General features: G+C 43.7%; 1 protein-coding gene across 17 annotated transcripts in view; it reads left to right on the top strand.

Annotated features, from left to right (window-relative positions):
- The window catches only part of BIN1 (bridging integrator 1), a 100,531-nt gene that overhangs the window by 29,651 nt on the left and 48,024 nt on the right, over positions 1-22,856 (top strand). For all 17 annotated transcript variants that reach the window (XM_062607813.1, XM_062607806.1, XM_062607801.1 and 14 more), the window contains exons 2-3: positions 16,775-16,855; positions 22,729-22,783. In XM_062607813.1, coding sequence (XP_062463797.1) covers positions 16,775-16,855; positions 22,729-22,783 — 136 coding nt within the window. The remainder of the gene's footprint in view (positions 1-16,774; positions 16,856-22,728; positions 22,784-22,856) is intronic.

Genomic DNA, 22,856 nt, shown 5'->3' on the forward strand with positions numbered 1-22,856 from the left:
CCAACACCGATCCCTGAGGGACACCACTCGTTACTGGTCTCCAGCTGGACATTGAGCCATTGACCACAACTCTTTGCGTGTGGCCATCCAGCCAGTTCTTTATCCACCGAGTGGTCCATCCATCAAATTGATGTCTTTCCAATTTAGAGACAAGGATGTCATGTGGGACAGTGTCGAATGCTTTGCACAAGTCCAGGTAAATGACATCAACTGTTCTACCCCTGTCCATCAGTTCTGTAGCCCCATCATAGAAGGCCACCAAATTGGTCAGGCAGGATTTCCCCTTAGTGAAGCCATGCTGGCTGTCACCAAGCACCTTGTTGTTTTTCATGTGCCTTAGCATGCCTTCCAGGAGAATCTGCTCCAAGATTTTGCCAGGCCCAGAGGTGAGACTGACTGCTCTGTCATTCCCCGGGTCATCCATTTTCCCCTTCTTGAAAATGGGGGTTATATTTCCCTTTTTCCAGTTATCGGGAACTTCACCTGACTGCCACGGTTTCTCAAATATGATGGCCAGCGGCTTAGCAACTTCATTCACCAGCTCCTTCAGGACCCATGGATGGATTTCATCAGGACCTATGGACTTGTGCATGTTCAGATTTTTAAGATGGTCTCGAACCAGTTACTCTCCTACAGTGGGCGCAAGGTCTTCATTCTCACAGTCCCTGCATCTGCCTTCCAAGACTTGGGTGGTGTGGTCAGAGCCTTTGCCAGTGAAGACCAAGGCAAAGAAGTCATTCAGAACCTCAGCCTTCTCCAAATCCTGTGTAGCCAGTTCTCCTGAGAGCTTCCTGAGGGGGCCTACGTTGTCCCTAGTCTGTTTTTTATTCGCTATGTACCTGTAGAATCCCTTCCTTTTATCCTTAACATCCCTAGCTAAGTTTAATTCTAACTGGGCCTTAGCTTTCCTAACCTGGTCCCTAGCTTCCTGGACAGCATTCCTGTATTCTTCCTATGCCACCTGTCCTTGCTTCCACTTATTATAAGCCTCTTTTTTCATTTGAATTTTCCTCAGGAGCTCCTTATCCATCCAAGGAGGTCTCCTGGCCCTCCTGCTGCACTTCCTTCTAGTTGGGATGCAACGCTCCTGAGCTTGTAACAGGTGATCCTTGAATATCAACCAACAGTCTTTGGCCCCCCTGTCCTCCAGGGCTGTATCCCATGGAACCTTACTAAGCAGGTTTCTGAAGAGGCCAAAGTCTGCTCTTTTGAAGTCCAGGGCAGTGAGCTTGCTGTGCACGCTCTTCTCAGTGTCCTGAGGATCTTAAGAATGTTCTGGAATTTTCCTCTACATTGAAGTGAAGCTAATTCCCCTTTTTAAAAGAAACATTAACCTGTGTAAATACCATGTGGTTTAGCTTATCAAGTAGCTTAATGGGATGGGAAAGGGGTTGTATTTTAAAAGTGGAGATCTTGGCTTGTTAATGAAAATGTGACTGGAGTTAATAATTTCTGGCAAGATAACTTATCCTCCTCTTAATTTTACATCTCTCCCCTCTTGTTTGTTATCTGGCCATGTAAGTTTATGGTTCTATATTGTAATAGCTCAAGAGGTTTAAAAAGGACTTTGATTTGCAGAACTTCTGCAGGAGGGAACAGAGAAGGCCAGACTCTGACACCTGAATTTCCAGGAGGCCCTTTGAAGCACTTCTGAAAATGTGCTAAGGATAAAGTCAGCTGTGTACGAAGGATGAAAGCTGTGTGTTTGACTCTTTGCAGGAGATGGGACTGCTCGTAAGTGTAGCACTACTTCTCTGTACAAGATGTGTAATAAAAGTGTGTGAGGATAGTAAACAGAAGTTCACAGAGCAAGAGGGAGGCCAGGAAAAGAGTAGCTGGGTGGCCTCATCACTTGAGCATGTGGATGTCTTAGAAACCTTTATAATTCTGGCTGATATTTGTATCAGTCTTATGATGACAGGGAAGGATTGAAAGAATAACTGATGTCTGTAGGCAGGCAGATGCTTTTTAGTGGAAGAGCTTCATATACTGGATAAACAGAAAGATGATTAGTAATGTGGTGAGCAAGGGAATCCACTTGTTTCCCAAAGAATCTTATGTTCTCAAAGAGAGAGACGAAAGACTGCAGGTGCAAGGCTGCCTTCCTCTTGCTCCATACTTGGATGTGACTGGGGGGACAGGATGGTGAAAAGTAAATGCTGGCTCCTTGTGACACACACCTGAGCAAGATGCAGACAAGCTGAACAGAGGCTCATCTTGGTCCATTTGTGTTTTCTATTCTGCAGACCAGAGGCATCAATCCATAGATAAAACATTTTTTGTTTTCCACGAGTGATGCAAGTTCACTTACAATTTCAAGACCTTCCTAGTGAGGTTGTAACATGAAGTGATGGTATGTGAATCAGGGCCCTGGGAGAGCTGCAGGTTGCTGAAAGTTCCCCTGGTTATTAATGGCCACAGCAAGGGCTCGCAGGTTCTGAGAATAGACTTTGTTTTAGAGGAGACAGCTGACAATGGTGTTTGATACGGCAATATGTCTCTGCCTGACTTTTGACTGACAGTAACAGTCAGTTGCACTCCTCCAAGCCATGGCTTAAACCTGGTGACATTTACAGCAGAGCTAACTTCTCCAGTCTAAGTTTAGATGGTGATTTTGTGTTTGTCTGTATGTGTGTGCTTAATAAGAGAAAAAAGCAGGCAAGGGCTTCTGAAAATAAAAATGGAATGGGAATTTCAAACCACTGAATGTGAAAGAGGAAGGATTAAACCTGCATGGATTTTCATGGACTGGTTGGTGTGGATTGTCGTTCAAGACACCTGAGTGTTGATGGGTTATTACCTATTTTGGCATTTTTGGTTTGTTCTCCTGAAATACCTGGTAAATATTAATAACTATGGCGCTGTCTGTTTGAAAGGGTGTATTTTTTTTGGGGGGGAAAGCTGTTTGTGGAATTGACTGGTAGCCTTAGCCCCACCTGTGCACAGCTAATGACATGTGTTATAGGTGTATGTCCATAAGCCATCTGGAAATAGCATGTGATCTCAGCTGACTGCCAAGTTTTCTTGCCATGTTATCTCCATTTCTCTTTCGAAAACTTCTCCTATTAATGGACTCCCTTGCAAGAGAAAGAACCTCCTCCCTCCCACAGCAAATGAGCCAAAGAGAATAGAGCTGGCAATGTGCTTCTTGAAGGATGAGCACTGTCAGGGAAGCCTGCCCCATTTGATCCTCAATGTGAGTGAGAGAGCAGACCGAGGTCCAGTGATGACTTAGCCAGAGTTGTCCTGAGCTTATGCCTAACTTTATGCCATTAAATGGTGGTTGAGTGGGAACAGCTTTTGGTCACTGTATCTTAGAAGCTTATTTCAGGTTAATGACCTAAAGCGGAATGGTTTTGTCTCCCATTACAGACCTTTGGTGAGCCTTTATTCTTTCAGGAACATGACTTTGTACTGATACTGTCTTCTCCAAGGCCTGATCTGGCAGTAGGTCATATAACCCAAATAGAAAAACCCCTGGCATTATGATGAGAAATAAGACTATGAAAGCTGGTGGAACTCAACCCTTTGTGAACACCATGAACAGCTTACTGGCCACGTGTTTTCGGAGGCTTCACATGTGACTTAGGATAGTGCTAAGAGTTGCTTGCCATCAGACCTTTCTGCCAAAGTAATGTTCAGAGAAACTGTGTGTGTAAATCAGGCGAACCCATGTCAGAACACTAGTGGTTAGAAACATGGTTTCAGCCATTCAGTAATTGACTCCTTTTTAACCTAAAATGAAGGTGCAAAGGTACTGTCAGAGCAGATAGACTTTATTACATCAACCTCTTCAGAACTGCTCTGTCATGTCGGCAGTCTACATGTCTTTGCATCTACCTGTTCACCTCACTTCTGAGTGAACAATTGGCTACCTGTGATGGGTGGGAAAAGATTTGTTGGAAAGGGTTTTCTTTTATGATTCTTTTTCCTCTCTGTTTCCATTTCCCTCATTCCCTACTCTTAAAAGTTTGCAAAACTATGATTACATAAGCAGTGCTATCAGTATTTTACACTGTCACTTGATATTTGTTTAGTGAGCTGCATCTTTTGTCTGCAGGAGACTTGGGGATTTTCAGTTCCATGTGGCTTGCAACCCTTCTGTCCTTTGCTAAGCTGGACACATGGTCCAGTTTCATTCTTGTTAGTGTGATACTGCATTAGTACTGCATCAGTTCTGAAGGGTAAACCCCAGGGTTGCGATCCCACTGTAATCAAATCCACAAGAAAGGCCTCTTGGCTTCAGGTTGCATACAATGAGTGATGATGCAAAGTGGACTCAGCTTGCAGCTGCGCTGGTGCTGTAACCAGCAATCTGATTGCTGGGATTTGGGGTTTTCTGGTGCATGTTGTACAGATGTGAGTGAGAGGGTGGAGTTGGTACATCAGCACTCCTGTGAATGAAAGGTGCAGCACTCAGCTAGTCAGATGAATCTTATTTCACTAGTTATGTATGGGCTAGTACCAAAATCCCTACGTATTCTGTGTGACATCTATAAAGATATTGATGGTAGATTAGTGCCTCCTTTCTTGGTATAAAATGGAATGGGAAACTATTCCTCCTCTGCCCCCCATTAGATGAAATAGATGTTTGGGCTATTTAACAGTATGTTTGTACCTCCCTAATGCTCTCTTTTAAATCTTTTGCAGCAGTTTTAAATGATCACCCCTGTATTGTTTCATGGACCTGTTTTTAATGCTCATGAATATATGGTGCATAACAGGAATGACAGCAGCCTAAAGATCTTTTAACAGACCCCCCCTCCAATTAATCTGTAGTGACAAAGCCTTCCCAGTTTGCCTTTTCCTTCTCCTTTGGGAGTGATAGTTCATGTCCACTTGTTTATAATATATTCAGCATCTGTCAACACCCTTCCAGCCTGGAGCTGAGTAGAGAGCCATCTTGTCCAAAGTTGGTAATTGAGCTCTAAGGCTGCTGTCAAAAATAAAAGCTGCTGAGCTTGAATCAGATCTGGTTATCTGAGGACTCAAAACTGCATGAAGGACAGAAGTAACCGAATTGCTAATTAGCAGCACTTGATGCTTTGCTTGGCTGGAAGATCTTGATGTGAAAGTTTGAGAGGACAGGATAAGCATAAAAAACTATTTTCTTTGAATTTCTGCACCCTGTATCCTGTTTAAGGCTTTAGCAAGCAATCCTATTGCTTTAGCAGATGAAGGAGCCCTCTCTCTTCTTCCTCCCCCTGCCTTTTTGAAATAAAGAAAAGCACCCTGAAGTGCCTTTTCCATTCTCTGGCTTCATATGCCAAACACTGATACGAATGCTCAGCAATCCCTGTTGCTGGTGTAAGCATGCACAGCACCCTTTCTGCCCTGTGGTAATGTCCTCTGAGCTGGGGTCTCTTTTCTGGCCTCTACATCTTCTGCCACATAAGAAAAGAAAAAGACACTTGAGAAGACTGTATGTGACTGGTAACATGGGTATAGCGTCTGCTTTCACGTGGCAAATAAAACTGTGCCTCATATAGGCAGGATGGTGTAAGTGTGGAAGAGCCCTGTTCTCCTCAAATGGTGATATCAAGCAGTGTGTCATTAGTAGTGTGCCTGATACAGGTATGTCAGGTGTCCTTACACATGTCACCTTTGATTTGTGCTTTTGGGAGAAGAGAGTGGAACATTCTGGATCTGGTGAAAGCATTTCCTGCCATGCCAACCAGGTGGTCTTGGCTTAGTCTTCCCATAGTATCTCGCCTCTGAAGATCTCCAGGTTTAATGTCCATCTTGCTGGTAGCTAATAGAGCAAACCTCCCTCATGTAGACGTATTCACAATAGTTGTTGGAAAGAGAGGGTTTATGCTTGGCAACCTGTTCTTAAACTCTGAAGAAAATTTGGGGACTGCTCATATGGCTTAAAAAACCTGCTGACTCGTTCAGAAATGTCTTTTCTCTGTTGATCACTGAGAGGGTGTTACTGTAGAGTCTCTCATTAAAGAAGGTTTCCACATTGCCAGTTGCAACAGTACTTGAAATCATATTTTTGACTTTTCCTAGGACTTATTATAAAAAAAATAAAGAATACTGGACTACTGTCACGGAGTTCTATTTGTGACTCTTTTCTTTCCTTTTTCTTTATTACTTTGTGCAATTCTGAACACAGACTGTTCAGAAAGCAAACAAGGAGGTAAACCTCGTGTTCTCTTAGCAGTTATTTCTGTGCAGAGACCAGATGACCAGTTTGCCACAGAACTATCTGAAAGTGAGGGAGAAAGTCTCTCTGTCTCAGATGAGTTTCAGTTCCTGAGACCCAGTATGCACACTTATAACAGTTAATTCCATGCAGTTTAAATTCAAGTCACTTAGTTTAGCTTGCGAGGTTAAGTGGAACAATTAATTGTGGTGTTGGTTTTAACCCATGAATATTCGGAAGTTTCGATTTTGGTGTTTTGGTTTTGTAATGTTTTTCAGTTAGCTTGATTTTTTTTTTTTTTTGTTTGTTTGTTTTTTTTTCTCTTGAAACCTGGCTCAGATCTAATCAAAAGTTCTATGAACAAATTTTTTCACTGAAAGTGCTGGTTTTGAAGTAAAAGCAAGGGAATGCATACAGAGCTTGCCTGTTTCTTCAAAGATCTTGTTATTTATAGGCTTTCTGCCAAAGCTGATGCCACAAAAAATCTGACTGAGCCCCTGGGTTTTGTGTACACTTGAATGTCATTTTTATCCCTTTCCTTAATGAGTGTGTATGAGGCTGAAATTAGCACAGATTAGTTGCATAGTACTTCCTGTGCCTTTTGGTTTCAGAACTCTGATTTGCAGAGCAAGTCCCATTGCTGTTTTGTGGAAAGCCAAGAATCAACCCATCAGACTTGCTGAGGTTTAGGTATTGTAGACCAGTTATGTGGGAAGTAGCAGTGAGCCTTTGAAATAAAGGACTGTGAATATTTTTAAAAGCATCTCTGTATTGCCTGGGTATGTGTACTGCATTATTAAACTATCTGGATGCCACAAGGCTGTGAATCCTATACAAGAGGTATAGAATAAACTTGTCTATTAGTTCCTGATTATATGCTGGGAATTTGGAGAAAGTACTGAAGAGAATTATATCAGTAAATGACCTTTCTGCATTAAAGCAAAAAAATATTACTCCTAAAACACCAAACACTACACTGTTTCTTTAACCCATATTTACTGGAATAAAGGCATATTTCAGAAGTTGCTGCATTGTGCATGTTTTCACAAATTAAATGCTTCTAATGTATAATGCAGAACCGTTCATAAAGTTGCAGCAGGAAGCTGCAGGGGTGTTCTAGGGAGTAGCTGGCCACTGGAGGCAGGATGGGTAGGTGACAGGTTTAACCTTGGTGTTCTGCCTACTTGTCTAATGCTTGCTAAATAACATTGGATATGAGGTACTTGTATGGTCAGAAATGGGAGGATGAATAGGACTCACTTGTAATAGCCTGAGAGATACTCCTGCTGTAAAGATGAAGAGACCTCACCTGGAGTATTGTGTGCAGTTCTGGTGTCCTCAACATAAAAAGGACATGGAACTGTTGGAACAAGTCCAGAGGAGGGCCACGAGGATGGTCAGGGGACTGGAGCACCTCCTGTATGAAGACAGGCTGAGAAAGTTGGGGCTGTTCAGCCTGGAAAAGAGAAGGCTGCGTGGAGACCTCATAGCAGCCTTCCAGTATCTGAAGGATGCTGGAGAGGGATTCTTCATTAGAGACTGGTAATGATAGGGCAAGGGGTGATGGGTTCAAACTTAACCAGGAAATTTAGGTTAGATATAAGGAAGAAGGGTGGTGAGGCACTGGAATGGGTTGCCCAAGGAAGTTGTGAATGCTCCATCCCTGGCAGCGTTCAAGGCCAGGTTGGACAAAGCCTTGGATGACGTGGTTTAGTGTGAGGTGTCCCTGCCCACAGCAGGGGGGTTAGAATTAGATGATCTTAAGGTCCTTTCCAACCCTAACTATTCTATGATTCTGTGTTGGAGAAAGTTGAGATGGACCCTATTAGGTTGTTGCTCATGGAGGACTCCAGGTAGTGTGATAGATTGAAGAAGCAATGGAATATTCAAGCCTACACCTAGGAGAGAAGAGGATCATGAAAATCAGTCAGCAAACAGCTGTTTCAGAACCACCCTCATTCCTGACAAACCCCCTAGTTTGTTTTGCTAAAATGCAAGTTGCAGCCATGTCTTGGTTTCATTTTTAAACACATAAGCCTTGAACAGTTGTTTCCTAGTGCTTAGACCTGTAGGCGGGTGGGCTCCCATGCTTCCTGTAAGAAGTACTCCAGAGTTACATGTAAAGACAGGAGGAAATAAAAAATGAAGACACTTGGAGATGGGAGATTGCAGTGTTGTCGGTGGGTTTTTAATTCACTGTTTTCAAGATATGATTGCTTTTTTTCTATATGATGAGTATTTGCCTGCTTCTGCCTTCTTTTGGAGGATTTGTCTTTGATGCCTGGCAGGATAAGTTCAGAAGGCTGGCTGTATAAAATAAAAACACTTTGGATGTTGTTGGTATTATTTTGTATAACATGCTGGAATATTATGACTTTGCCTTCTATAACAGTTTGCATAACCTTTCATGGGTTCATCCATGTTAATAAATGCTGACAAGACTTCAGTGCAGCTGTTACAGTCTGCGTATAGACTGAACTCATTTGATAGTATATGCATGAGTGAGTTACTACAGATCTCTGGATTGTATTTTCTAATACATTGTATTTTCTAAGGTATGGAGCTTCTAGCCTCTTCTTTTGTTCTGCTCCATGTCTTTCCTTATGTTCTTCCTTTAGTTTACTTGTCAATGTACTACAGTTAAAGACAGTGTGAACAGATCTTGGTAATGAAGGTTTCCCAGAGTGAGTGACATTAAGGCAGGAAAATGTCAAAGCCCAATTTAGAAAAGTGATCCACCTAAGGATGGAAATTGAAAGCAAAGTTCTTAGTACCACCCCCCCAGAAAGAACTGAGTACTGTCACTAGGGTAGGAATGGTCTGAGGAGTACCTGCTGCGGATTCTGCTCCAGACACAAAAAGGCTCTTTGTGCTGGTCGTCAGATATTGGTCTTGCTGAGATACAGTGTGGGGTCAGCAGGTATTACTGCAGATACTGAGAGCAATAGAAATAGAGGAAGATGTAACCAGGGTAATGAAAATCATCCTGGCCTTTTTTCTAGTGCAGAAGACTACCTGGGATTCTGGCCCCATGTCCAAGAGGGCTTTTTATCCTAGGCAAAGGGCTTTCCCATGGGCATAGTGATTCTGCAAAACAAGACAGCCGTTCTTCAACAACAGCATGGGAGCCAGCTTCTTGAGCTCCAGGTGCAGGAACAGCCCGAGATCTGATAGGCTTATGGAAGTAGTGTGGGAGGAAGGTGATCCTCTGGACCCTGGGCACTCCTTGCAATTCTGCTGCCCCTGTCTCGTGTCACAAAACCATTCCTTGTCTTTAGGCTGTGGGGTGGACACAGGAGACCAACCAATGTGGAAAATGAAAGCACCCAGAGCCTTTTCTTTCCCTTTGCTGGCTGACCAAGTCTGAGAGTTAGGCCCAGTTCTTCTCATTGTGTTTCTGTATTGTCTTAGGACACTTGATAATGATGTACTATGTATAATGAGGAAATGCTTGATAACCAGTAATATGAGTAATGTGACTCCCTTGCTTGATAGCCTATAACTCCCCGAAGGGACCCAAGCACAAGAGGAAGCATCTTGAGAGCAAAAGATTTCATAAGCTCACTTTAACTAGTCTTCATAGTGAATACCATGAAGCAATATAAAGTACCTCTGCAGAACAGACAATGCGAATGCAAAAGTGATATCCTCCCTTGGTTAACATGTTTCTACATGTTTTTGTTTTTGAGATGTTTCAATGCAGCAGCTAGCTGAGTCTTTGCATTCATGGTGGATACTATCTGCCTCGCCCTATGGGGAGAAACTGGGCACAGTTACTTTGATTTGTTTGAAGTTTTGGTTGAAGCACATGGTGTGGTTAGGAACAGGCTTGTCCCCCATAGGTCCATCACTACAGGCTTGTACTCTGTAGTTGCTTCAGGGAAGACCTCTGAGTTTGGAATGAGGATGGCAACTGAGGTGTAGAAAAATGCGTCCTAGAAAAAGGGGAGTCTTCAGCAGTGTATTGCATGTAAAATGCTGAAATAAAGCAGGCATTCTTAGATGAGCATGATGCAACGTGCAGCTGCAAAAGTGGGACAGGTCCTCTGTGTACCCCTTTCTTTGGGATATTACTCATTACTTATGACTTGGCCTTAAAGATAAGATGACCATCATTCCAAGCCTCCAGATTTGAAAGGAGTCCTCCACTGGCTGTGCTTATTTCTACATTTTGTCTTACACCAGGCATGATGTGAAAAGGATATATTCTTAAAATGCTGCCTTCAGCCTGGTGAAATGTTTGTTGCCGTGAACTCTTTGAGCCCCCTTCTGGGGAAGCAAGTTTCTCCAGGAAATAATTCAGAATGAGAAAGTGGAGCTTCTTTCCCCCCCTCACTTGACTACAGTGAAGAAGAATGAGCCTTGTAAGTCAACCCAATGTGACCACACTGAGTCACATTAAACTTGAGAAGTGTGTCTTGAAGGTGCAGGACACAGTGAGACAGCTCTTTAGTAGCTGTCAGAGGCAGATATTTGAGTTGAGCCTTCAAGGCAATGCATATGACTCTTGCTCTTACAGAAATGTTGCAATATAGCGCTGTTTAGGGAAGGCAGCAGTTACCTGAGTGTCTTTGACAACAGGCTATGCATGCCATTATTATCTAGTCATGCTTAGATGTGTGTTGCACTTCCCACTGTGATATTGAGGAAGAAGTGAGGTCCTTTTGCAGAGGATCTTTGTTTGGAGAAAAAGTGACGTTCTGTTGCTGTCATCTTCAGGATCCAGAAAGACTAGCTTTGGAAGAGCCTTACATGGTCCATCCCCTATGTGGGGTGGGACCAGTAAGGTTTAAATCACACTTGAGGTGCTTGTCTTGAAGTCTTTCATTAGCAAAGAATCTCCATGCAATCTATTCTAATGATTTAAATTCTTCACTGTTAGCATATTTTTGGGGAATGTTCTGAGACTTCCAACATCACAATGTGACCAGAAAGTTATATTTTAGTTGTTTTTTTATTTGTTTGTTTTTTTCCCTAGTTAGGTTGGGTTTTAGAATATGGCTAAGCTTGCAAGTTCTTACATATTTTAATTAGAGGGACATCAGTAAAAATCAATCTCAGTGTGTCTTGAGCTGAGCACTCAAACTGGTTATCTCTCTGTACTTCTCTTTCCCATTTGCCAGCTGGAGGTGCCAGGGATAAATCTGGTCACTCTGTGACATGCAGAACAAACTCTCCTCTTTATAGCTGGGTGGATGGGACATTGGATATGTCTTTTCCAGGTCATTCAGAAAGTCCCTAACGAGATGCTGCATTGAACCCTGATTTCCCAACTCAGCCCAGTGACAGAAGCAACATCCTGTCTTTGCAGGACCTATTGAACCTTGTTAGCAAGTAAGAAGCAAACAAGCCTGCCTCTGTCTGCACCAAGAGTGGCATTGCCCTTTCACATCTTCCAGTGATCTGAGGGTCTTGCTGATTGCTCAGCCATGGGAATAACTTTCTCAATTTAAAATGAAGTGTTAATATGTTTGGAGTTTCTTCCTCTCCACCCCCATCCTCCTATGTCCAATTGTTTCAAAGAAAGACTTAATTGTGCCAGGCTTGCACAAGGAAAAAGCCAGCCTGTACCCAAAGCCAGCCTAGAGGCAGGCATGGAGGGCAGGAGGACGTGCCCTGCTCCCAGGGAGGGTGGAAAGGGAGCAGGACTCCCACTGCTGCTCTTGCTTTTCTCCCTGATTCTGAGTGCAAGACCCAAATTATTTCATGAGCACAAATCTACTTCACTGAGCAAATCACATTTAATTTGGTCAGAGAAGTAACAGGGCTTAAAAAAGCTTATGGAACTCCCTTTGTTTGTACCTTAAGTTACGTGGCTTTATGCTTTCTGTCTGACTTGGACACTATTTTCTTCTCCCCCTCTTCCAAGTACAATGTCTTTCATGGAAGAACAGGCAGCCGCCTGAGATTAAAGGTTTATTTGTTCTGTTGCTAATTGACCCATTGGCACATGCCAATTTGTTGCAGTTCAAAATTAGTCGCAGCGCTTACTGGCTCTGTGCCCAGTTGGTAGTTGGAGATTCTGCACTGGAGTTGGCAGATACAGCAAAAGTCAGAGGTGTCATTTATGAGGGGTGGAGATGTCAGGGGATAAAATGATTTAGAAGTGTTGGGCCTGTATCGGTAAAGATGTAACTGCAACCCCTTCTCTGATACAGTGGAGAGTGTGGACCTGTAGGGCTGCAGGCTCTTTGGCTGTGGGCTTAATGCCTGCTTCTTCACTGGAGCTAGACCACCCTAAATTCAGATATTTCAGATGCAGACTTTGTTCTGTTTGGGATCCTCAAACTACATTTATTTTTGCCTTCCTACTCATCACTTGCATTCTCTAAACTGGTCTTTGGCGTGGGTGACCCATATGCCATGAAAAGCAGTGTTTTATTAGGTTATTGTTTCGCATAATGGTTCACATAATGGGTCACACATGGGGTGTGCTGAGAGAGAATATTTGGGTTTTTCAGGGCTTCTGTTGTGGCACTGACATTTTCGAAGAGCACAAGGGAAAGTGCTGCATAAGAACTGTGGATGCATTAAGCAGCTGATGTATATTTCTCTGTTAGAAAGTATAAAAGTGAATCTGTTACAGTTGCTTTTTAAAGCAAAGCAGAGCTGCATTCTACTTAGTCTGATAATGCTTCTTGGTACTAGCTGCTGCTGCATAGCTAGCAAGTGTCCTTCATGGTTACTGCTGCTCTGCACCAGAGTGTTTGGTGGTCACAAGGCTGATATGCAGGTCTCGGTTTCCTTCATTCCTAGTGTTTAAAGCAGAGCACCAGAGATCCTGTGTTAAGCAGTGGAGGGGTTTGCCCTTCAGGAATGCTTCGTCCTGTACACCTGGAAAAAAGAGCCAGATAAAATTCTTCCAGATGCAGGCAAACTGCAGCCAGTTAAGATGCTCCCTTTTGAGTCCTATGAAGCTGTGGTATTTAAGTAATGCTCAGTCATCCTGTGAATATTATAGTCTTGTCTTTGAGAAAAAAAATGCAGCTTCGATTTCGCTAAGCAAACTTTCCATACTACTAGGAAAAGTTGCTGGTATTACAGGCTATTGCATGTCTTTACTTCTCTGACGGTTGCTAGCAGAATGCCAGATCTTCATACATTAGATTTCCAGATTTCTTTGTCACTTCTGTTATCTCAGTTCTCCAAGTACGGTAGTTAAAAGCTTACTGCAAATAGTTCTGCCTGCCACACCAGATTACAGATACATCAGTGATATGAGGAAGAATGTGATAATTTACTACATCTTGCCTCCTAGGATCTTTAAAGTGCCTTTAAAACTTCAGTCTCTTTATTCCTTCTTGCTTTTATTCAAATGCAGGGAAAACTGAGGCTCCATGGGTGGAATTTGGCTCTGCTTGGAGATGCTGCAGTAGCTGATCAGTTGCCTGTGGCTCTAGTTTATGAGAAATAAGGAGCACCTGCAGATCCAGCGGACTGTTGGAAGTGATCTGGTTTATGAGCAACACTGGGAAATGGTGTCCAGTGACTGAGGCCAAAAACATTGGTTGGGGTGATAACCCCATCCTGTCATAATGAATCTGTAGTGAACCAAGACTGGAACCCACAGCAGTGCATCCCACAGGATGTTTTGTGGGAGTCATGCAAAGTATTCTCTCCTTCATCCTAGCTTGCACCATCTTGAAATGGTTGCTATCCTTATGCAGGGCCAGGACTTCTCAGGTCAAGGGCAGACCAAGGAGCATAGCCATGGTTGCTTAATCTTTTAAATGCCAGATCCATGTCTGGTGCCTGGTGTGGTTTGCATCCAGACAGCAGCTGACAGGTCACACAGTCTTTGATCCGCACTGGATTTGGGAGCTGTGGCTGGTTCCTGACTCCTACCCTGGTAAATCTGCTCCATTAATAGCTATCAAAGAGCCTGAAGTTTCCATCTGAACTTGATCTGGCTTTGCAGTGAGTTGGAGGATTAAAGGCTGTCACAGGGGAGGGAGGGAGCAGCCTTGACTCACCCGGAATAGCCTGACCTATGACGGCACGTACCAGCCTGGGGAGGGGAGTTGTCCTGTGAGCTCACCGGTTATTAGCAGTGAGCACAGACATGTCCACAGTCAGCAGCACACCCAGGGCCAGCTGCTCCAACCCTGGCTGGGTTAGGGGGGTCCAGAGGGATTTGGTAGTACGGTTTGCCTGATGGGTCTTTGATGGGAGAGCTGAGGGCAGGCTTGAGCGCCAGTCTTGTGGAGCCATTGTTTTATGCTGCTCAAATGACTTGGGGTTTGACCCCTGGGCTGTTTGCGTGGGGCAGATCTGGTTTTGAGGGAGAACGGTATGAGATGACCTCTGCCCTGCTGCAGCCTAGGGCTGTTGTCTCTCCGCTGTGTTGTAGTGCCTCGGCATAGTGGAACAAGATCTTCCCAGCTGGCTGGGTGACCCCAGACTCAGTGTGTGTGCCCCTCCAAGGCGCAGTGGAACTGCAGATATCTTGGACATGTGGAAAGCAGGCATGTGGCTGCCACAATGAATAGCTTGTGGGTGCTGTTCAGTGTTTTATACCAGGAAGCACTGGGGCTGTTCTGAACCTTTGACCTCAGCGACATACTTCGGATTACTCACAGTTAAATGGTCTCCTTCCCTCCCCTCCAGGCCTGAAAGCATCAGTCTCTTGGCTAGACAGACATGCATTGCCCCATAGAAAGCTCCTTTATATCCCTAATAATTCTGTTGATTTGCACACTGGGAACATATCTCTGCTTTGGAATTTGCAGCTTGCATACTTTATCATTATCAGTGATGGCTCTTTGGACATCTAGGAAGTCACCCAGCAGGTGGGAAACCCATGCTCAATAGATCTGGTAGCTTACGGGAGTACAGCTGAATACAGGGCCTTTTAGCAGTGTCCTTTCTGGAAGAGGTTCACCATCAGACGAGGAAGATGAGGCCATACTGAATGCTTCTCTCCTGCTGGCATGCGATGTGCAGCCTCAACAACACTGTTGCTGTGGCATGCATTCCCCTTCACTGGAGCAGAGGAGCAAAGGAGGTACCAGTGGCTGGTGTACAGGACTCTGCCTGTCCAAACAGTGTTGCTTCTTCTGCTCTCCAACAAGCTCTTACGTGCCAAGGGTTTGAGAGGAAGAAGGGAATATTCATGCTGTCTATGCCCTGCTGCATAGACAACCAAGTTAGGTGCCTGTAGCTGCAGTATTTGTTGCTGTCACTTGAGCTGTAGGAATTTGTGCTTCTAACTGGAGGTTTTTGGTACAGCCCTTGCTGGCAGAGTGCAGTCTGCATCTGCATGTGTCCTTTTCCCTCCTTTTACTAACATTTTGAATACCTTAGTGATTCCTGGAGGTGAAGAGAGACTGTTGACCAGGAGAATGAAAAACGGTGGTTTCCTCCTAGACATTAAATCCCAGCCTAAATAAGGGGACTTGTGAGTTGGGTGCTGAATGACTGTACTGATTTATAGTGCCTAGCACTAGAGTCAGTTATGGTGGTCATGGGTGAGCTGGGGATATCTGTGCTTAATAGTGGAAAAGAGAACCGAGATTAGCCAAACAGACATAATACAAATGTCCTCCACCTTGGCAGTGTAAAAAGGTGAAAGTGGACCAGTAGATGTATTGGCAGTTGGACTAAATAATTGGCTTAGTTCCAATATATGTAATAGTTCCAATTATTTTTTTTCTTTGGTGTAGTCAGGTTTTATTTTTGAATAACAAAGATGTTGTAATTGAGCTTAACCAGCTGTAGTTTACATCCTTGTCTTCCTGCTGCTGGAGTTGCCTGGGACTTGACAAATAACTGCAGCCCCCCTCCACAGCTGCAGTTTGGCCAGCCTTCTGGTGATGGGACACATTTAATTTTGCTTCCCAGAAAATGAGATGCTTCTTTGTTCAAAGCCTGGGAGCAATCCACTTAACTGCATGAAGAGGTCATTAAGAGAGGAGGATGATAAGGGAAGTAGTCTGATAAGGACTTTATTGCAGTCTTTGGGGAGCTGTGCTGTGCAGGGAGGTGGTGAGAGAAACAGGACTGGTTGCTGACACTCTCAAACATGACACTTAGACTCTGTCACGTAGATGCATGGTGTAAGGTCCTTTGTTGCTCTCAACAGCCAGCTCCTGCCAAGCATGTGCACAGTGAGAAAAGGTGAAAAGAAGGTTGGGCTTGCACTGCTCCAGCCACCTTCTTTATCTAAGGAGGTCTCTTGCCTGGCTTTCTGGTTTTGAGGACAGTCCAGCTGTTCTGGGAGCAAAAAACCCCACCCTATCTGGACCAGAAACTAGTGTTAAATCAGGATAAGTGTAACCACACAACAAAGGGCATAGTGATATGGTTTGTTTCTTGCTGGTCCAGGAGATGAACAACTTGGGTTGCTATTGCCTTGCCTGCAAAAAGCATTAGACTAGTGAAGGACAAACATCGGTGATACTCTTTGGTGCAGCAAAGAAGAAGAGATCTGAGTTCATCCTTATTCGCCTGTAAGTCATTTTCCCAGCTATGACTGTGTGGAGAAATATTTCAGAAATTCTGAGTGTGGAATAAGGGATACTTTTTAACTTCTTCCAGTCTGGTGAGCAAAAGCTTGCCAAGGTGTTTTTTTTAATCTCTGCTTTGCTAGATCTATGTTTGAAGTCTCCTTTCTCCTCTCTTCTGCAGGTCCTTCAGAAGCTTGGGAAAGCAGATGAAACAAAAGATGAGCAGTTTGAACAGTGCGTGCAGAACTTCAATAAACAGCTGGTAAGATAATTAGCTATGTGTAATTACACCCTGGGCTTCAGTATTATCTTCTAGTCATCTGCTGCAATATGCAATTAAAGCCCATTAAATTGAATGATGCCTTAGGCCTGTTGAAGTGACCCACAACTCATAGTTGTTCACTTATGAGAAGTTATGCTGTGTCTTCCAGTGTCCCTGTCATGGAGTCAGTGATACTGTATGCTGAAAAATAATGCTTGCTCTAGACTCAAGTTTAGGAAAAGAAATAGCTCACCCAGAGCACTTCCTTCAGTTAGCAGATGCTTTGTAATGTAATTTTTCCTGCTGGGCTGAAAGTGAGATATAAGAGCAACACCATGTCTCTGAAGGATGGATAGGATGGGAAAGAGATTAAAAATAAAAATTAAAATGGAACAAGGCAGTTTTGGTTTCCTACCTGCAGTGGAGGGCAAAAGAGGCAAAGTAAGCAAATGGTGAAAAGGGACATCCTTCCATGGCTAAGATCTAAATCTGACTTCCCCACCATCCTTGCACAATCACTGTCAGGCCTGAGTCATTATTCTTTGGCATGTCTGCTTCGACCCTGTATTTAGCATACAAAAATACTTTAACAGTGTAGCAATTTCCCCCCACCCTCCTACTGAACCAGCAGTAGGTTTGTATCTTGAACTGTGTGTGTTTTGTTGGTTTTTAGTTATTTGTTTATTTTTAATCTGGAGCTTTCAGCCCCCCAGAGAGGGGGGAACATCAGTTACCTCAAGGGATTTGCACCTTCGTGCTTGGTGTTAGGGGAAGTGTTGCTTCTGTTTTATGGCAGGAAATGTGTGCCACACCAAAGCCCTGTTAGTGCTGAAGAAATCTTTTAGCTCCTTTTTGCCCCTTTGCATATTTAGGACTTCATTCTGAGCTGTTAGCAGCAGCTGTATCATGTCAGTTAAGACTCAGCAGATGTGGTTATGTGTCACAAAACCAGCTGAGAAGGGATTTGCCACAGCTGAATATAATGAAAATCTTTCAGTCTGACTTATGTCTAACCAGAGCTGACTGCAGATTCCTGGAGACTAGTGCTCGTTCTCTTGGCAGCAGTAATAGCTGTTCCTCCAGAAGTTCACGCAACATCTCTGTAGCCCGTCCACCAGTGATACTGTCTTGTACACAGAGGAATACAGTTTGGCTTGTTTCTGATGACATGACATTACTAGGTGTGACTTTTCTGTATAATTTTTAAGTGTTGACAATAGGGAAATGACCTTTTTAAGGGAGAAACACTGAAAAGCTAAAAATCCAAACTTCTTGATCTGGCTGTCTGGGATAGCTTTTCAGTTTCCAAAGCTGTGAATTCTAGTGGTGCACCAACAAGCCTGCAAAAGAAGCTTTACCTTTTTACCCCTTGCAGCTTAATTTCTTCTCTCATCTTGCAGGGGCAGGCCATGAACTATATTCTCCATATAATTTATCAAAGGAGCTGGAGGCTGCTCTGCATTTGCTGCTTGGGGTCTGTTGGTTTTGCTCTGACCCTCAGTTTCCCTGTTCCTAAAATTAATGTGAACAATACCTGTTCTACAGGGCAAATCATAAATGTGAGATAGCTGGATCATTAGGATATCCAGGACTGAGGATTTGTTATGATGACAAGCAGACTGGGGGGGGGGGGAATCAGCTATATGCCAATATATACACACTTGTTTTTGGTTTTGTGTGTGTGTAGTATAGCTATGTATGAAATTTCTATGGCCTTTCCTTGTAAAGTCTGCTCCTGTGGGAAATGGAAGCCTGGAGGAAAGCTAATCTGTTGCTGCAGCCTTCAGACAGAGCAGCTCTCCTGTGGAACTGTCTGTGGTGCGACCAGGCAGTGGCCTTGTTCAGTCCTGATTTGAGGCTTCTCTGACTAATGGCTACGTTGGGACCGCTTCAATACATGTTTCCATGTGTGGGCTGTCAATGAATGGAGAGTAGGTCTAAAAATCACTTATTTGTTTTCAAATAAGACACCGTGTGGTTCTCCTCCATGGTGGTTGAGTTGACGTAAGGGAAAGCATTGTGCTTCCCACCTCTATCCATTCAGGTTCATGTAAGAGCACCACTCTGATGGCTCTGAATGGTAGGAGGTTTTTAGCTCAGACAGATGAATTTCTTGTGTGGCAAATGAGCTGGACATAACCATGCTTCTGCAGGGCTATAGGGCTCACCCGTGTCTCTTGAAGTCTTGACAAACAGCACAACTGGGCCCCATATTACTCCCTCATGACAGATTCTCTTTCACAATTAACCTCCCAAAAAGTTCATGTGGAGGCTTCTCCCCTCCTTCCCTTTCCCAGTGTCACTTGTGTTCAGGCATCTGCACAAAAACTTTTCCTGGAAGTTGTCCTTATGGACCTGGGAGCACAGCTGCAACACAGCCCCTTGCATGAGGTGTGTTAGGCTTGGGCTTCTCTTCCCCTGCATTTGAAATATTCACTGGAGAGACAGGGAGTGGGAGAGTGGTGGCAGCCCTTACACCTGGCACTGTGTTGAGTTTCAGCCTGACAGAGCAGCTGGGTTCTGATACCGTTCATGAGCTGTCACACTTACGTGTGGAAGTTCTGGCTTGGTTTACAGTGTTTCACATGAGATGCATGAGATGCAAGCTGCTGCTGGCATGGGCTGGACCATCTCTGCCTCTCCCTCACAGTGTTCAGCACAGCCTCAGCCTACAGGGCAGGTAGTGTGAACTTTATCTTTGCTCTTGCAATGTAGGTTTGGCCATGGACAGTTACAGTCAGTAGCTCAGAGAGTGACTTTCTTTATAGACAAGAACCCTTACCCCAGCAGTTTCGTTGCAGTCCTATATAGCAAAACAAGTTTAATAGTTTGCCTGGTACTCCAGGATGGGAACTTCTCACCCGTTGTTCACACTTTGTGTCTTGATAACTCTGACATTGTGCTGACTGGAGACTTACCTGTTTCTGCCCCTCTCAGGTGTAAAACATCCCTCCTGATAATAAAAATCCTTCTACAAAGGACTACAAAACCAGGGAGGTTGTGTAAAGAAGGGGTTGCAGTCTAATATTAGGATGAAAGAATTTTAGCCCCCCCCCAACAAGAAAGCACGAAAAGATACCAAACCACTTTTGTATTTTTCTTTCATAGAGCTATAAGTAATAGCTGGTTCATTAGGTCTTTAGAGAGAGCTCTTCCAGCCTCCCAAGCATGGCACTTTTATTTTTAAATATGCATCTTCATGTGCATACTGACCTTCATATTATACCTGGTTGTATTATAGGCTCACAGGGTTGAATTACACTGTGATTGCAAGCATAGCAATATCTGCTCAAACAAGATGACACTTGTGTGTTTAATTAACTTATTGAGGTCATTTTTACATCAAGACACAGTATGATTGTTCCTGTGTGAAAGTTTTAAGTCAGTTTATTAGTGCAGGAATGAGAACTTAATCTGGGATTTGGAATCAGCACTGATCTTCCTTTTTTTGTCCTATTTTTACTTTCTTTTTGTGGAGTTTTGTTACTTTGATACAAACACACACACACACTCAATTTCTTCTTTATGTTCTTGCAGTTTAAAAGTTTCTGTGCTATTAGATCTTTACACTCAACCATACCTCTGTAACTTCCTTCTGCACACTCTTAAACTCTACAAGAACTAGGAAGTGGATTAATTATGCAGATTCCGATTCAACTTTCTTTTCTACTTTTTACCTTTGAGTTTAGGAAGCATCACTTAAATGTGTACTCAAGGGTGTTGAAAGCTGTCCTACTATACAGTATTTGACTGAATCTAACTGCACTGTGAGAGGTGGTTATGCAGAATTGTGGCTGTACTTGAGAGCTTGTTAGAGTCTGCTCAAAGAAAGCAGGTGCTGCATGCACAGAGAGAAAGCAGTTGCCGTTTTCTGTTGTTTTCTGACATTTCTTGTTAGTTCCAGTCTGTGATTTCTACCATGGATCAATTCTAGGCACACAGCACTGCTTTCCTCGAAGATTTTCTTACTTCCTGCATTAGGCACAAGCAAACTCCCTTACCTGCTTGACTGAACTGCTGCTTGTAAGCTTAGCCTCCCTGATGGTGCCCTGTGTGTATGCTTTGATTACTCTAGTGTTTCTTCCCTGGTGGTTTCTGACTGCACTGTTAGGAGAGTGTCATCTGCCCAGGTTTCCACATTCACCTTAAGCCAGCAAAAAGCTCTGCATTTGTTTGCTCTGTGTTTTAAGAACTCCTAGTTTTTTTTACAGCAGATGTGGCCATTATTCCTTTCCTCTTGTACTCTTTTTGGATCAGTTGCCAATGCGCCTCCAGACTAGAAGTTTGGTTTCCTTTTACAAAAGTGGCCAGCCCTTTCCCATCCCTTGTTTCCTTTGTTGAGGGCAATAGGAAAAGAACAAATGTGAACTCATCCAGAGCTTTCGAGGCAAGAAAAACAAATTGGACCATAGCATTGGAAGCAGATGGATTTTTCCACAAAGCTATGGTAGCACTGCCACTTCAACAGCTGGTCAGATTTAGCCTCTGCTTAGAGAGCACAGCTGCACTGACAGCACAAGGGACAACAACATGAGCTCTGTTGAGGCAAGAGGTGCCTGGGTGTTGGGGAGAGCTGATAGGAAGCATCTGCTTTTGAAGCTAGTAACTCTTGAGGCAGCTGTCAGAGGCATCCTGTGAGCTCTCTGTCTCTGGAGTTGTCTTCAGCTGTCAAAATTCATTATACTGCCCCCTTCCCAATGGGACACAAACTAGAAAAGAGGAGGAGGAATGATAGCAGGCTGTGAGGAAGGTGTGAGGTGTAGTTGTCATTTTCCTGCATTCTTGTTTTTACAGCTAATTTGGGGGATAGTGAGGATATAGTAAGATGCCACAGGGTTAGAGAAACCTTTTCATAAGAGGTCTTTATCTCTCAATTTTTTTTTTTCTGTACTTCTTGCGTACTCCAGAGGTTGTTTGCAGAGGTGTCCTCAATGTTTGCTCCTTAAGTTGCTTAGACATGCTCTGTGGTAGTGTTGGTCATCTTCTGAAGCCTTGCTTTTCTCTTCCTTTCATTCCTGTTTGTATGATGTCACTGTCTGGATTTGGGAGTATTTCCCTGCCTCCTTTGCACCACTGTCAATGACATATGGCAAGGTAGAGGGGAGGTGAGCCTGAGAATGCTTATCCTATTGCAGGAGAGGAACCATATGGGGAGAGCATATACATGTGCATGCCTGAACTAACTTTGCTGTGTAAAATCTCTACGACTCTTACTATCTGGGTTCTTGTACTGTATTTGGCTGTGTCGTCTGACAGTGGCAAAACTCAGCCCAGCTTCTGGTTTAATCCTTTGTTTACTAGTGAGTGAGATCTGCTGCTGACAGGCTACCTCCACAGTGAAACTAAAGAAAAGGATTATTAGCTCTGTATTTGCAAGCCTTGCTGTACAGGACAGTTTAGATGTGATGTTTGGGCAGATCACAGGTCCCTTGAACCCACTTTGCACTGGGATTTTGGATTGCAGTCTGGCAGGAAACAGTGTTGAGCTAAACTGCTCCCAAACCAGTACAAAATAAATCAATTGAATCTTCTATATCCTGCAAACTCCCTTCAGTTACATTTGTTGCATAGACACACTGGCCCTTTGCTTTGCCCTTAGGACTGTCTGAAGTTGCTTGTATGAAATCAAAACACTGAAGGTGGCTCTGCTGGGAATTGCAAATCACAGCTTTATTGTTGGTCAAACAGGCCTGCAGATCACTCACTATAGGCTTACCAAGTCAGAGGGCTGTGTGGGTCTCCCTGTTAACATTTATGTTCATGTGGTCTTAGGGCTCATATGTAGCCCATCTGCTATTAATTTATTAATGCTTGACTCCTTCTTACACTGTCTTTATATGAGAGAATAACTGATGGTCTTCTTATATTCACAGTCTGAAGGCACGAGGCTGCAGAAGGACCTCCGAACTTACTTGGCTTCTGTGAAAGGTAAGGTCTGTGTAGCAGAGGATTGTTTCTGCTCTAGTGCTTATCTATGCAGTGAGGTTTCTGCAGCTGTCCC

This window comes from Pezoporus occidentalis, unplaced genomic scaffold (genome assembly GCF_034315485.1).
Source record: "Pezoporus occidentalis ecotype Australia unplaced genomic scaffold, CSIRO_AGI_Poc_V1 ctg126, whole genome shotgun sequence".
Lineage (NCBI taxonomy): Eukaryota > Metazoa > Chordata > Aves > Psittaciformes > Psittacidae > Pezoporus > Pezoporus occidentalis.